Source organism: Bombina bombina, chromosome 6, assembly GCF_027579735.1.
Source record: "Bombina bombina isolate aBomBom1 chromosome 6, aBomBom1.pri, whole genome shotgun sequence".
NCBI lineage: Eukaryota > Metazoa > Chordata > Amphibia > Anura > Bombinatoridae > Bombina > Bombina bombina.
In genome coordinates, this window is record NC_069504.1 from 646,852,447 (window position 1) to 646,868,958 (window position 16,512).

At 39.8% G+C, this 16,512-nt stretch overlaps 1 protein-coding gene across 1 annotated transcript in view; it reads left to right on the plus strand.

Moving 5' to 3' along the window:
• Positions 1-16,512, plus strand: part of ABHD17C (abhydrolase domain containing 17C, depalmitoylase) — a 131,397-nt gene that overhangs the window by 16,219 nt on the left and 98,666 nt on the right. Inside the window, exon 2 of the mRNA XM_053719364.1 lies at positions 13,314-13,380. Coding sequence (XP_053575339.1) covers positions 13,314-13,380 — 67 coding nt within the window. The remainder of the gene's footprint in view (positions 1-13,313; positions 13,381-16,512) is intronic.

Sequence of the window (16,512 nt, forward strand, 5' to 3'; positions counted from 1 at the left end):
ATGGTGTCAATTTTATTTTTGAAGTGATCAGCAATAATCTGAGCAGTGAGGTTGGTAGTGGGCAGGGGGGGGCAGGCAGACATTGAAGGGAGTTAAAGGTTGAGAACAGCTTTCTGGGGTTGAATGCGTGAGATGATACATGGGAGGAGAAATAGACTTGTTTTGCCAGGCTGAGCGCAGAGTTGTAGGACTTAAGGGTGTATTTATAATGCTGGTAATCAGCACAGGTTTGTGATTTCCTCCACTGCCGTTAAGCAGCCCGTGAGCATCGCTGAATATATCTGGTCTGTTTAGTGTGCCACGGTTGCCGTCGAGTGATTGATGTACATTGAAGAGTGGAGGGCGCAGTTTGGTCAAGTGTTGATTTTAGTGCCGAATTATACTGTAGAGTCACGAGGTTTGGACAAGAGAGGGATGAAATGTCAAAGAGCAGAGGGCTCAGTTGCGTGGAAAAGTCTGTGAGATCCAAGTCATTTAAATTCCTGTAAGGTAGCAGTTTTTTGGGGGCTTGCAAAGATGTAGCAGGTGTAGAGTAAGAGAGAAAATTAGTAGATGGTGGTCAGAGAGAGGAAAGGGGAGGTTAAGGGAGTTGGAAACAGCACAGAGATTTGTGAAAACCAGGTCTATGGAGTTGCCTTCACAGTGTGTTGGAGATGTTGTCCATTGGGACAGGCCTAAAGAGGTGGTAAGGGATAGAAGTTTAGAGGCAGCCTCCTAAGATGAGAGATGGGGCATTACAAGAGAGAAAATGTGGAAGCCAGGCTTCAAAGTGGTCCAGAAATTGTGATGCTGGACCAGGGGGCCAATAGATAACTGCAACACGAAGAGCTATAGGGGAAAAGATGCGGATAGTGTGAACTTCAAAAGATGAGTAGGGGGGCGGGGGGGGAGGTAAGGAGTGCCGTGAAAGGTACTGTTTGGAGACAAGATAATTCCTACTCCTCCCTCCTTGTTTGTCTCCAGGCCTATAAACATATAGATACATACGTGTGTGTGTGTATATGTGTGTGTATATATATGTGTATATATATGTGTATATATATATATATATATATATATATATATATATATATATATATATATATATATATATATATATATATATATATATATATAATTTGTGTGTATCTATATCACAGTTGAAGAAAGCACTCACAGGACTTTTCAGTAGTGGGTCAACCAATAGGCTTAGTGTTAACGTTTCGGGGGATCACACAGACCCCTTCATCAGAATAAAAAAACTGTCAAATCATACCTTTAATATAGTGTACAAAACAATTATGCAAATACTTACAACAAAACACCTGTCTCTCCTACCATAGTTCCCCATGTGTTAAAGTGGAACGCACGCCATGCGTTTCAACAAACCTGAAGTTATCTCACTTCCGGTAATATTTAAATAAATATAACATGTTCCAATAAGCAAAAACTAAATACAATCAATCTTAGTGTTTTCAAAACTTTCAAATGTGTCACCAACCTGTGTTGTGGCCAACATTTTAAGGTATGATTTGACACTATTATTTTATTCTGATGAAGGGGTCTGTGTGAACCCGAAACGTTAATAAACACTAAGCCTTTTGGTTGGCCCACTACTGAAAAGTCCTGTGAGTGCTTTCTTCAACTGTGGTATACTTTTTCATGTTGCCACCCAGGCTGCTGGCCCAGGAGGACAGATTTACTAATAGGAGGAGTATGTATGTATACACACCCAACAAAAGATATCACAGTCTCTGCTCTTTAAAACAACGTGTACCAATGAGACATTATCCAAGGTGCCAAGTACACATTCACCAGTAGCTTCTACAATATCAGCCCCAAAACTTTGAGAGATATATATATATATATATTTATTCTACCATAGAGTGCAACAAGGCAATTCAACTATACATTGAGTGCTTGGAATCCAGAAATACACACACATACACCCAGTGGATATGAAAAGTCTACACACCCCTGTTAAAATGTCAGGTTTCTGTGATGTAAAAAAATGAGACAGATAAATCATTTCAGAACTTTTTCCACCTTTAATGTGACCTATAAACTGTACAACTGAATTTCCAAGGCATTAGCTATACCATGGAACACAGTGAAGACAGTCATCAAGTGAAGAAAATATGGTGCAACAGTGATATTACCAAGAACTGGATGTCTCTCCAAAATTGATGAAAAGGCAAGAAGAAAACTGGTATGGGAGGCTGCCAAGAGGCCTACAGCAACATTAAAGGAGCTGCAGGAATATCTGGCAAGTACTGGCTGTGTGGTACATGTGACAATCGCCCGTATTCTTCACTTGTCTGGGCTATGGGGTAGTGTGGCAATACGGAAGCCTTTTCTTACAAAAAAAAACATCTAAGCCCAGCTAAATTTTGCAAAAACACATCTGAAGTTTCCCAAAAGCATGTTGCAAAAGGTGTTCTGGTCTGATGAAACCAAAGTTGAACTTTTTAGCCATAATTCCAAAAGATATGTTTGGCGCCAAAAGAACACCATACCCACAGTGAAGCATGGTGGTGTCCGCATCATGCTTTGGGGCTGTTTTTCTTCAACTGGAACTGGGCCTTAGTCAAGGTAGAGGGAATAATGAACAGTTAAAAATACCAGACAATATTGGCACAAAACATTCAGGCTTCTGCTAGAAAGCTGAACATGAAGAGGAACTTCATCTTTCAGCATAACGACCCAAAGCATACATCCAAATCAACAAAGGAATGGCTTCACCAGAAGAAGATTAAAGTTTTGGGATGGCCCAGCCAGAGCCCAGACCTGAATCCAATTCAAAATCTGTGGGGTGATCTGAAGAGGGCTGTGCACAGGAGATGCCCTTGCATTCTGACAGATTTAGAGTGTTTTTGCAAAGAAGAGTGGGCAAATCTTGTCGAGATGTGCCATGCTGAAACACCCATACCCAAAAAGACTGAGTGCTGTAATAAAATCAAAAGGTGTTTCAATAAAGTATTAGTTTAAGGGTGTTCACACTTATGCAACCATATTTTATTTTTTTATTTTTATTTCCCTTTACCTAAAAGGTTTCAGTTTGTTTTTCAATTGAGTTGTATAGTTTATAGGTCACATTTTAACAGGGGTGTGTAGACTTTTATATCCACTGTTTGTATATGTGTGTGTATATGTGTGTATGTATATATGTATGTGTGTGTGTGTATATATATGTATATATATATATATATATATATATATATATATATATATATATATATATATATATATATATATATATACATACATACATACATACATACATACATACATACATACATACATACATACATACATACATACATAGCCCTCAGTTTACGCCGGGGTTAGGTTCCAGAAGGAATGGTTGTAAATTGAAACCCAGTTTATAATGTAAGTCAAAGGGAAGTGAGGGAGATAGGTTCCAGGCCCCTCTCAAAATTGTCATAAGTAACACCTAATACATTATTTTTAAAGCTTTGAAATGAAGACTTTAAATGCTAAACGGCATTATAAACCTAATAAAAAATGCACACAACACAGAATATATAATTAAACTAAGTTAAATTAACAAAAACATTTGCTAAACAGCATTATAAACCTAATAAAATAATCACACAACACAGACTTCACTTGCATTTTTCTGCAAACAGTTCTTTCTATACATTCCAATCTGGACTGCTTTATAGACAGGAAGATCTTGTTCATTTGAAATCTGCTCGATAGCTTGGGTCTGGTTAAACTGATAAATTTCAGCTTGCTTGGCTTTGCTGCAACACAAGCGGACAGCTCCAACTACTGGCTATTTTAATAAATGCACTGCTTCTCAATGCTTTTCAATAGCAGTCACATGACTGGAAAAAAAGGTTGTTATTCTGAAACGGTGTAAATTGAACCGTTGTAAAACGAGGGCCACCTGTATATATAATCTCTCTCTCTGTAAACATGTATCTTTCAGATATTGCCATCTGTATATTTGGGGGGGGGGGGAGTGGTCGATATATATATATATATATATTTTTTAAACAGGTCAGACCTGGGTTGTGAGTGGTGGTGTTTTTTTTTTTTTTTTTATGTAGGTTGCACTGTAACCCTTCTGGGGAAGTGGTATTACTATATTTTTTTAATGGCAGGAAAACAAGATAAAATAAGTACTGCAGCATTAAAAAAAAAATAGTATAGAATAAGATACATACACCCATGCATAAGGTAAAAAAGGTTGCTTTAAAGGGCCATGATACCCAAATGTTTGAAACACTTGGAAGTAATGCAGCATAGCTGTAAAAAGCGGACTAGAAAATATCATTTGAACATCTCTATGTAAAAAATATATTTTACCTTTAAAGGGGCACTGAACCCAAAAATTTTCTTTCGTGATTCAGATAGAGCATGTAATTCTAAGCAACTTTCTAATTTACTCCTATTATCAATGTTTCTTCGTTCTCTTGCTATCTTTTATATAAAAAATAAGGCATCTAAGCTTTTTTTCTTGGTTCAGAACTCTGGACAGCAGTTTTTGATTGGTGGATGAATTTATCCACCAATCAGCAAGGACAACCTAGGTTGTTCACCAAAAATGGGCCGGCATCTAAACTTACATTCTTTCATTTCAAATAAAGATTCCAAGAGAATTAAGAACATTTGATAATAGGAGTAAATTAGAAATAAATGTCATACTCTATCTGAATCACAAAAGAAAAAATTTGGGTTCAGTGTCCCTTTAAATGTCCTAAGTATTCTCACCCCATTATAAAGGATTTTAAGCAGCAAATCAGTATGTCTGTCCCGGGACCTGCAAGGCACACATGTTTCCTTATTCCGTTTAACGAAGTGTACTTTGAAATCTTATGAGATCACAGTAAAAATTCATGACCTCAGCACTGCTGATGCTGATTGGCTGCTGTTAATTTCTTCCTTTTCTTAAAAGGGAAGAGTCCACAGCTGCATTCAATACTTTTGGGTATTCATAATCTGGCCACCAGGAGGAGGCAAAGACACCCCAGCCAAAGGCTCAAACACTTCCCCCACTTCCCATATCCCCCAGCGAGACTTCTATCTGTCACGCTTGAAGGACCGTGTTCCTGTTCCATGGTGTAGATTCCGGTAAGATCGTTTCATTTTATTTAAATATGATATGTATTGTTGAAGAAACAAGGTAGGGTCCCAGTGGGACTCATTTTATCTTAAATAAGGAACAGGGGGGACTTTAATCATGTTTGTTATGTGGTTCTATCAACAATATGTAACTATACTTGGGCTCTCGGCCTTTATGGAACATAACGGCTTTCTTTTAGGACGTAATCTCTCAAGATTGCGCACCCTTTTTGTGACTGGCACGGTGCACCTCACGACGGGTGCGGTTACGTTGTGTTTTTCACTTCAGTATGCTGACTGTGTGCGACCGAGAGAGTCTTGCTCGTGGGTTGTCTGGTTCACAGGAGATGGTGAGTCTCCCAGCTATTGGGGGTGTCAAAGTGTGCCAGTTTTTGTAATCCCAAAATTATGGACGATTCCAATACGGAGGATGTGTCTTGTGATGAATATAAAATGGCCCGGGTAATACCCAGCAGTTATGTTCCGGTGCCGTTCTAGAGTACTCCCTTCTCCTGAGTCTGGGAGCTTAGAGTGCGTCGAGCCATCCGCCTCTGAGGTTTCCTTGACCTGTCGGGCGTGTTCCAAGACCCGTTCCTGGCTACGCACACAAGTGTCCCTATGGCCTTCATTTGTCCGGAGAGTGACTTGTTTCCGCCAGAGGTTACAGCACGGTTCCGCATGGCTATTTCTATGGTGCTGTCTAATTTATATCTCCCAAGTGAAGTATTTCTCCAATACTGTCCATGCTCCGTTAAAGGATTACTTTCTGTTATAATTTTTAAGCTAAACAACTAACATATTAAAGTTAATAAACATTAATTAAAACCTACTGACCTATATTTTCTCCAAAACAAAGTTTCATAACATTCTAAAATTATATCTTTTATTCGCCAATGATGTCACATTATCCTGCCCACTATTTTCAGCACTGCATGTTCAAAATACTTAAACCAATAACTTTGTGTTTAAAGCGCCATTTTGAAACCTAGTTATTGTAAACGGATTGGTACAGAGCAAAGGATACCCACGGAGTGGGTTTGGAAAACAATTAAATTTGCAGACAAGATTTCTGATATACGGTAGAGATATGTTAATGAAATGCTATTGATAAAAAGCGTATTTGGGGTAGTTAGTAACAGGCATAGAAAATATTTACTTACGGTGGCCCTTTAACAGAGGTCCATCGAGTGTGGGATCGCCAGATTCAGTTCGGCCTTCTGGGGAAACGTTGGCCCTTGAGGCTTCAGGGGCTCCAATCTTGGAGCCAAGGTCTTCAGCAGATTCGGCGAAGGATGATTTTGCTTTCCGTTAAAGGCTGGCTCGCCTTATGGTTCTTTTAAGACCTGTTTTGGTAGTGTTAGAGGATCCCAGTCCTAGTGGGCAGAGGGATCCGAGGCCTTAGAAGTTGGATGGCAAAATGGATATGACATTAGGGAATGAAGCCAATCTCCTTATCTTCATTTTTATTTATGGTTTTTCGGTTCCATTTCTGTGCTTGGGTGAATGAGGTCTCTACTCGGCTTTCCCTTAAGCTCAGGTCTGTTAGATTTAGTTTTTATGAATATTCTTCTCTGGAACCGATACGTGTGACTCGTGGTTGCGTGGGCACTCCCTCGGGAGTTGCGCACTTGTTGAATATTAGAATTTTCGTTTCTAGTTAATTTTATCTATCCTTCGGGACAAATCTTCTTGGACCTGGAACAGTTCCAGAGTGCTCTTATACCAGGCTGGTACTGGTCGGGCGCTTTTTTAGCTGTTACCAGCGTTCATGTCCCCTTCGTGGTGCTGAGGATTCCTCTGAGACTATTCTATGGATTTTGGGCTTGGATCCTACTGATGTATGAGGCCTGTGATTTATATGCAACTTCTCCGGACGGAGGGTTGTGCGTACCACTCTAAGGGTGGTTGGTTCGGGCTACTTGCCTGGGCTGTGATTCTGCTTTCTGCAGACGACTTTAGGTTCTTCAGGTGCCCGAGGCTTAGAACCATTATTTCCATTAAATGGAAGTTGGGAGATGTGTGACCTGTTTGGTCTGATGTGCCGGGTGATTAACGTTTGGTTTTCTCTCAAGGTTCTTTCGGACGCTGACTCTTTTGCCTAGTGCGCTCTTTCTGCAATGGCGGAGCATCATCCTTCCCCACTTTAGGGGAGATCGTCTGGTCATGTGTGCGGGCATGTTTTTCTCTGTTCAGAGTCATGTTGCTCTGGAAGGTGGTGTGCAGGGGTTCCCCGCCTTTTGTGGGAGTTGTAGCTCAGTTTGCCTGCTCAAGGTGGTTTTCCTTGAATAATAGTTTTTTTTCAAGCTCTCTGTCGTCTATTCCAACTAATACCCTCAGTCGGACTACGGTCTTTGTCGTTTGGGTGTGTTGCGTCCACGATGTTATGATAGCCTGGGGGCTTGTCAGTAGCGGTGTCGAGGTTGGGTACAGAGGGCCGCCCTTCGATGGTCAGGCAGTTGTCCTTCTTTCCTCTATACTCCGTTTGGAGTTTCGTGGGTGGTGCCTTACTTTACTTGGGTTATCATTTTCCTTCGGGTATTGATGTTACCCTGCCTGTATGTGTATCAAGTGCTGCCGCTTGCCTACGCGATTTCTTGTGCTCCATTGCACTGGGTGCTGATTCTCAGACTGTTCAGGAGTCCTTTGTGACTCTTGGGTTTAAGGCTATCTAGATCGCCACGTCTACGGACTTTAGAGGTGCGCTCCTCCTTGGAGGAGGCAGTTTAGGGTTCTCTCAGAGATTTGATCTTTTCATCGTCAATTGTCAAGAATGCTGGTTTTGGTCCACGTCTCTACATGGATGGGTGTGGACGGTTTGGTTCACACTTAAAGTTGTGGTCCCGTGAGCCCCCTTTGTAGGGGCTGGGGCTCTGTGAGAGGTGACTGTGGCTTAGGCTTTAAGCCTTTCTGACGGTTCCCTACCTGTCTTCTGGTTAATTTACAATGTTCCTGTAGACTCCAGGTGCTTTTCAACTGGGTTGGCGATGTGGCCAAGGGGTCTCTCCTCAATGGACGCAGACGCTTCGGAGGTTGTTTAGACCTAACGGACTCTAGGTCTGAGTTGTCTCTAGTTCGGCTTTGCCGGATGTGTAACTGATGTGCAGTTACCTAGGCTCTGGTTTTTCTCTGCGTCGTTTGTACTTAATTTTTTTTTTTTTTGGGTGTTGAGTAATTCAGGCTGTGGTGCTTTTTTGTACCCACCCGTTATTTGCATTCAGTGTTCTCTTGCTTGGGTATTGTTTTCCCAAAAGTAATGAATGCAGCTGTGGACTCTTTCCGTTTAAGAAGAAAACATAAATGCTTACCTGATAATTTCATTTTCTTCTGAAGGGAAGAGTCCACAGCTCCTGCCCGTGTTTTGATCTATGAGGCTGTAAATTGTTTGTTCTTCTGGCACCTTTTTTCACCCTATTTCTCTTACTGTTCCATGTTCCCTTGGCAGAATGACTGGGGGATGAGGGAAGTGGGGGAGGTATATGAGCCTTTGTCTGGGGTGTCTTTGCCTCCTCCTGTTGGCCAGGTTCTGAATTCCCAAAAGTAATGAATGCAGCTGTGGACTCTTCCCTTCAGAAAAAAATTAAATTATCAGGTAAGTATTATTATTATTATTATTATTATTATTTATTTATTTTTAACCTGCAACTGGGCAGTAACTGAAAAATAACTTTTTACACAGCACTTACTCTAGTGAGCTGAGGCGATTGTGAAGTAAAATATCTTCCTTTTTTACATAGAGATGCTCAGGTGATATTTTCCTGTCAGCTTTTTACAGTTATACTGCATCAGTTTCAAGTGTTTATCATATAAGCGTGTCCCTTTTTAACATAAAAAAAAAAAACTAAACTAAAAGGGACAGTCTACAATAGAATTTGTACTGTTTTAAAAGATGGATAATCCCTTTTTTATTACCTATTCCCCAGTTTTGCATAACCAACAGTTATATTGATATACTTTTTACCTCTGTGATTACCTTGTATCTAAACCTCTTCTGACAGCCCCCTGATTACATGACTTTTTTTTTTATTTTTTATTTATTAGCTATTGACTTGCATTTAGTACTGTTGTGTACTAAATCTTAACTCCTTGGGCGTGAACACAATGTTTATCTCTATGGCCCACATGAAGTAGCAGTCTCCCATTTTGAAAAGTAAATAAAAAAGCATGTGATAAGAGGCTATAGTGGCTTAGAAACAGGCAGAGATTTAGAGGTTTAAATGTTATAAAATATATTAATATATCAATGTTGGTTGATTAACCCCTTAATGACCGGACCATTTTTAAATTTTCTTACCCTTAATGACAATGGCTATTTTTACATTTCTGCGGTGTTTGTGTTTAGCTGTAATTTTCCTTTTACTCATTTACTGTACCCACACATATTATATACCGTTTTTCTCGCCATTAAATTGACTTTCTAAAGATACAATTATTTTCCTCATATCTTATAATTTACTATAAAAAAATATATAAAATATGAGGAAAAAATTGAAAAAAACACACTTTTTCTTACTTTGACCCCCAAAATCTGTTACACATCTACAACCACCAAAAAACACCTATTCTAAATAGTTTCTAAATTTTGTTCTGAGTTTAGAAATACACAATGTTTACATGTTCTTTGCTTTTTTTGCAAGTTATAGGGCAATAAATACAAGTAGCACTTTGCTATTTCCAAACCACTTTTTTCCAAAATTAGCGCTAGTTACATTAGAACACTAATATCTTTCAGGAATCCCTGAATATCCATTGACATGTATATATTTTTAATTAGAAGACATCCCAAAGTATTGATCTAGGCCCATTTTGGTATATTTCATGCCACCATTTCACCGCCAAATGCAATCAAATAAAAGAAATTGTTGACTTTTCACAAATTTTTTCACAAACTTTAGGTTTCTTGCTGAATTTATTTACAAACAACTTATGCAATTATGGCATAAATGGTTGTAAATACTTCTCTGGGATCCCCTTTGTTCAGAAATAGCAGACATATATGGCTTTGGCGTTGCTTTTTGGTAATAATAAGGCCGTTAAATGCTGCTGCGCACCACACTTTAATATGCCCATCAGTTAAGGGGTTAATTAGATAGCTTGTAGGGTTAATTTTTAGCTTTAGTGTAGAGATCAGCCTCCCACCTGACACATCCCACCCCCTGATCCCCCCCTCAAACAGCTCTCTTCCCTCCCCCACCTCACAATTGTCACCGCCATCTTAAGTACTGGCAGAAAGTCTGCCAGTACTGAAATAAAAAGCATTTTTTTTTTCTTTTTTTTTTTTTTCTTCATACAGTCTGCAGTGACGGATCCCCTCTTACCCCACAACCTCCCTGATCCCCCCCATACATCTCTCTAACCCTCCCCTGGACCCCCCTCTACCTATTTGCCGCCATCTTGGGTACTGGCAGCTGTCTGCCAGTACCCAATTTGCCCCCAAAAATTGTTTTTTTTTAACTTTTTATATAAAACATTTCTTTTCTGTAGTGTAGCTGGCCCCCTCAACAATCTACACCCCTCCCCCTCCCAGATCCCTTACTAAACAACAAAGATCCCCCTCTGCATCTGCATCGTTCTTTTTTTTATACTGTGATGCATATTTTAGAATATATTACAGAGTGTAACATCATCACGGAAGCAGCTCCCACCCACCAACGTGAAAGGATTGTTTTAGCGTCAATGGCCGATGCAGAGAGGGCTACAGAGTGGCCCTTTCTGCATCGGTGGGTAAAATAGGGGATTGCAGTAATGTCTCAATATTGAGGCATCACTACAATCCCTTGGAAGCAGCTGGAAGCGATCATGATCGCTTCCAGCACTTCAAAAAACAGAGGACGTACCAGGTACGTCAATTGTCATTAAGGGAATTATTTGCTATGACGTACCTGGTACGTCCTCTGTCATTAAGGGGTTAAAGCTGGGGGCTTAGGCATCTCTAAAAAAATAAATAAAAAAAATTTGATAATAGAATTAAATTGGAAACTTTTTAAAATGCTATGCTCTGTCTGAATGACAAAAGAAAAATGTTGGGTTGACTTTTGTGTCCCTTTTTAAAGATCTCTTTGCAGCTAGAGGATACATTTTTGCTTAGTTTCGGCTATCTGCATTACTACAGTACACCTATGTTCTGATTTTAATTTAGTAGGTACCCCCATCAACTACATTATGCCTAGGGCATTTTTCCTCTTCTGTAATAAAGCTTCATCTTGGTCAGCATGGGAGTGACTGTATTTAACTCTTTACTGAATCTTTTTAGTTTCTTTTGTGTTAATAAAGCCTGGTGTGACATTGTGTTCCTATTTAGGAGAGCGGTTTTAGCCTGTCCATTCTCGTAAATGTGGGGAGGCTTGGTATTATCATACAGAGAAGAACACACCATAGTTTTTATGAAAGACCTCATGTTACCAATTAAATGTTATTTCCATTTATGGCCTTCAGAGAAATTGGATATCTAGATAAAGTAGATGATCTTTAGGAATATCTGTTGTTTGCCAAATATGTCAGCAATAATTACTGTTATGAACATCCCAGGGTGCAATATAACAGTCTCTAGCGATTTCCATGTTTTCCACAGTTCTGTGGTTTTAGCTGCAGAAGTGTAATGCCATTTGGTGCTTTTAATATCCTTCCAGAGGACATATCTGAGTGATTTTGTAACTGTTAGAGCTTATAGAATTGTCAAGTGACCAGCCATGTTTTATAAGTTTAATGAGTAATTTTGGCCATAACAACTAGTGACATCACCATTCTGTTAGTACATAAGTGCATCCTTTTGCTAACTATGAATGGCTTAGAAAAAATATCAAATTTCAAATCTCATAATTCAAAGTTCTGTAGAAAATGTGTTGGCATACTCTGATATTATCTCTAAACAGCCCAGAACATAAAAAAACAAAGTGTTTTTCATATCCTGTCCCCACATCTTCCTGGTACTAATGGGTTAAGCCATATACATTGACTTTTTTCCCTCCTTCAACAGATGTCAGAAGGTTTTCAGATGCAAACCTTATGTGTAAGGTATATGTGGGTCATCTTCACTTACACATGTGTTTGCATTCAGTATAGTAGTAGGAATAAGACCACAATTTGAGTTGATGTATTGATGCTTTGAATTTGTTCCTTTCAGGGCTGTTAAATAAAGCAGTGTAATATTAAATGTAATTATTTGTACATGACGCTCTATGTGGTATATTATTCAGTAAGGCATATGTTGCATATTGTGCATTTCTATTTAGTTTATTTTGGGCAAAGTTAAATACAATTTCTGCCATTTTGTAAATTATTTTGGTGCAGCCCTAGAACATTTAAAACAATCACATTTAGGGGCAAATATAAGGCTATGCATACTTATATAGGGGAAGGAAAATCACATGAACAACTTTATATTCATTTTTTTTTTACATTTTTTTTCTTCTGGCTCCGAAAAAATATTATAGGGACACTAAAGTCAAAATTAAATTTCCATGGTTAAGATAGAGCATTCAGATTTATAAAACTATTCTCTTGATATCTTTGTTGAAAAAGCATACCTAGATAGACTCAAAGTGGCTACACACGTGTCTTGCATTACCAGATTTGTTCAGCTAGCTTCCAGTAGTACACTGCTGCTTCAACAAAGGGTGCCAAGAGAATTACACAATTTTTACAATATAAGTAAATTGGAAAGTCATTTAAAATGGTGTCCTGCATGAATCGTGAAGGAACACTTTGGTTTCATGTCCATTTAATTTAAAGGCATTATTTTAAGATTTAAAGTATCCAGGTGCTAATTAACCCCTTAGTGACCACATCACTTTTCAATTTTCTTACCATTTGGGACCTGGTCTATTTCTAATGACACAATGAGTCCACAGAACATCATTAATTGCTGTTGGCAATATCACTCCTGGCCAGCAGGAGCAGGCAAAGAGCATTACAGCAAAGCTGTTAAGTATCACTTCCCTATCTACAAACCCCAGTCATTCTCTTTGCCTCTCGTGCAAGGAGGTAGTGAAATGTTTGGTGTCAGAAGAAAATGGATTTATTACACTTCAAGATTTGTTATTTTTAAAGTCAGAGTAGATTGCTCTGATTTTTTTCCTCTTAAGATTGGGTTTAGCCATATTCCACGTTAGTCTCTTCAGTAGGGCAGTGGTGGCTTTTAAGCAGTTAGGAACTTGTAAAGTGTGCTTTGCTGCATTTTCCTAACAGGTTGCTGCCCTGGTATAGAAAGCCTGAGTAGGTTTACGCTGTCTTTCTTTTTGCCACAGGTCTCTGAGGAGTGGTATCCTCTCATACTTGGTGAGGTCGTCTAACTGCCAGACGACTGGAAAGCAGGTAAGTGCCCTTTTTTGTCTTCTGGGGCTAGGAGGCGGGCACTGAAAGGGTTAAGGATCCTCTGCAGTTATGGAGACAATATATCCTTGGTTAGGATGTTAAAGGCAGTGGCAGGCACTATATTGCTGTGACTTTGGAGACTTCGGAGTTAATTCCCTTCACAACATGGAAGGGCTAACAATCTCTAATTGGGGGCGCAGAGTTCCATTGTTTCGCCTTCATTTTCTGTGGGCAAGAAAAGGAGTTAGATAGTTCGCAATTCTCTGTTCAATTATATAATGAAGGACTTTTTAGGAGAGTGCAACATTTATCAAGTGGGTTCTTTCTATGGGGCTGAGGGGTTTTCTAGAGAAGTGCATGGTTAACTTAAATTGTGAAACACTTTGTCTTTTGTGGTGAGTTGGGGCTTTCATAGCCTTCGGCGGCATGATGTAGTTCAGTGCAATACATGCGCTGCCGTTTTTCTTGTCTGACCCCCGCCTCCTCCATTTCGGAGGCGCAATTTTAGGCTGTTTCGTCTACATGTGAATATTTCCTCTCGGGAGGGAAAAGCAAGAGAAATATTTAGAGTCAGAGCTAAGTAGTTAGTTTTGATTGAAGAGCCATGTTAATTACTGAAGAGTGGGCTTCTTCTCTGTGCCGTCTTGGGTTCCCGACACCTTCTTCTTCCCTGAGGCAGAGAAACGCCATTTTAGGCCTTTTATGAGCCGATCATGTGTACACGCCCATGTTCACTCTCCGACTTGATGGGAGCGTTTGTTTCTATTAGTATGTGTCTCTGTTGAGAGACTTTAGGTCTAGAGCTGCTGCTTATGGAATTTGCGCACGATTGTGTGTACCTTATTTGCCCGATTTAAATAACGTTTTTCTGGAAATGTTTCCATCTGTGTGTTTATACTTTCTACTCTAGAAGGGCTTATATATTATGTTTATTGTAACGTTTCCTGATTAAATGTTCATTTAATATCCTGTGTGCTAAAGATTTGCCCTGGGAGGATTTTCACATAATGTTTGTTGCCACTGTAGTGATAATCTGATTTAGACGTTTTGGCTAATGCAGCTTAGGATACATATAGTGACTTGGGGCATGATTTTGCAACAGTGGCTTGTTCCTATGTATTCATGTTTTGTTCTCCTTTGGGCTTCAGAAGAGCTAACTAACTTTTCTGTTACTTTTTTTTAGGAATTAAAGTTATATCTTTAATTGAGCCATTGTGTCTCCCAGGATGAGGCTGTTTAGGCAATGCCACCGCTCTCTCCCTTGTCTCATGCCTCAATGGCGAAACATGCAGTGCCCTGCGGTCCTTCTAATTCTTCTGGAGAAGGATAGTTGCTTGCAGATTTTACAGCTCCGGTATCCTCGGCGGTATCTGCATTTTTAAAAAAAAAAAAAAATTCTGTTTTCTTCCTACTGAGAAAAGCAAGAGGACATTTAATGATTCAGATAGTAAGGTTCTGCTACACTGACTGTTCCCTCTCGAGTCTGGCGAGGGGGATGAAATCTCAGATTTGGACAGTATAATTCCTTCATCTGATGCTGAGGTCATCTTCAGATTTATGCTTGCACACCTCGTGTACTTTTTAGGAGGTTTTAGCTACTTGGGTGACATCAATATTCCTGTTATTGTCAACCTTTGGAAGTTTTTTGTAAACTTGATCATTTTTATGATGTTACTTCCTTTTGAGGAAAGGTTTCTAACGTGCTATGTAAATTTGCACGGGTGTAGAAGAAGCTAGGGATACCTTTCTCCCTATCTCCCGACCTTATAGGATTTTCCTGTTGCTGTCTCCATTAAAATGTACGATATCCTAAGTAGAAGGGAGGATCCCTATGGAGGGTAGCTGATCTTTTACGGATCCATAGATATAGAAGTTGGAGGTTTAATTGTTCTTTCAGAGCAATGCCTTTTCTTAATAGACTTTCTGTCCTAGCCTGCCGGGCATTGCAGCTGTTCACCTGAGAGACCTATTTGTGGCTTAGTGGTACAATCTAGGCTTGATAGTTCTGCAGAGATTTTGTCCAATCTTCTTTCTCTGGGATGAGAATTGAATCTGGAGAAGTGTTCCCTTGTCCCATTTTCATGGGTGGATTTTTATAGACTGTATTTAGAAGAAGTTTTCTAACTGAGGTCTGATTATCTAGGATTTATTCCCTTTTCCTCTCTCTACTACTGTCTAGCCAACAGCAAGTTCTAGTAGATGGCTTAACTCTTTACAACCAGTAGGTTGTGAGTTAGGATCTAACTGCAGCTGAATCTCCTTCACTTTTAAGTGATTCGATTTAGGAGGGAATTGGTCTAATGGTTTCCATGGACATCATTCCTTTTTGCCATTTTCCATAAAAGCGGAGAGTATTTGGATCTGTCTCAAAGGATAGATCTAGATCAGTCGACAAGAGTCTCTCCCCAACGGGAGTAATTTTTCAGGAATATCTATCTCAGGGCGCATGCTTCGGGAGATATTCCTGGGTGATGTGTCCATGGATACCAACCTGCTGGGCCGGTATGCTGTCTGGGTCTCGTTAAGATTATGGACTCGGAAGTGTCTGCTCTTTTTTAGCATCTGAAGTAGAGAGCGATTTCCAGTGCTCTGATAGCTTGGCCTCAGTCGTTTCTCAGTTTGGTTTCAGTCGGGCAATGCTGCCTTAATGGTTTATATCAACCAACAGGGAGGAACTAAGGGTTCCTTTGCCATATCGAAGGTGACTTGGATTGTTCAGTGGGCGGAAGCTCACAATTGCTGTCTGTGGTCCTCCTCTCCATGGGTGGATATTTAATAATCTGACTTCGGAACAGACAGATATTTCCTCCCGGGGAGTGGATTCTTCTTCCGGAGGTGTTCTCTAGGTAAACCCTTTAAATGGGGGTCCAGAATTGGCTTCTGAGGGCGTTTCGGCAGAACGCCTAGTTTCCAAAGTGCGGTTCACGGTCAAGTTATCCACTGACCGCCCTGATAGATGTTCTGGTGTTTTTTTGTTTTTTTTTTCTTGGATTACAGTCTGACATGCCTGTTTACTCTGTTCTCCTCCCATGAGTCATTGCTCGTATTCAACAGTAGAGAGTGGCGGGGATTCTAATAGCCTCTGCGTGGCCTCGCAGGATCTGGTATGCAGACCACCTGGTAATGTTGTCT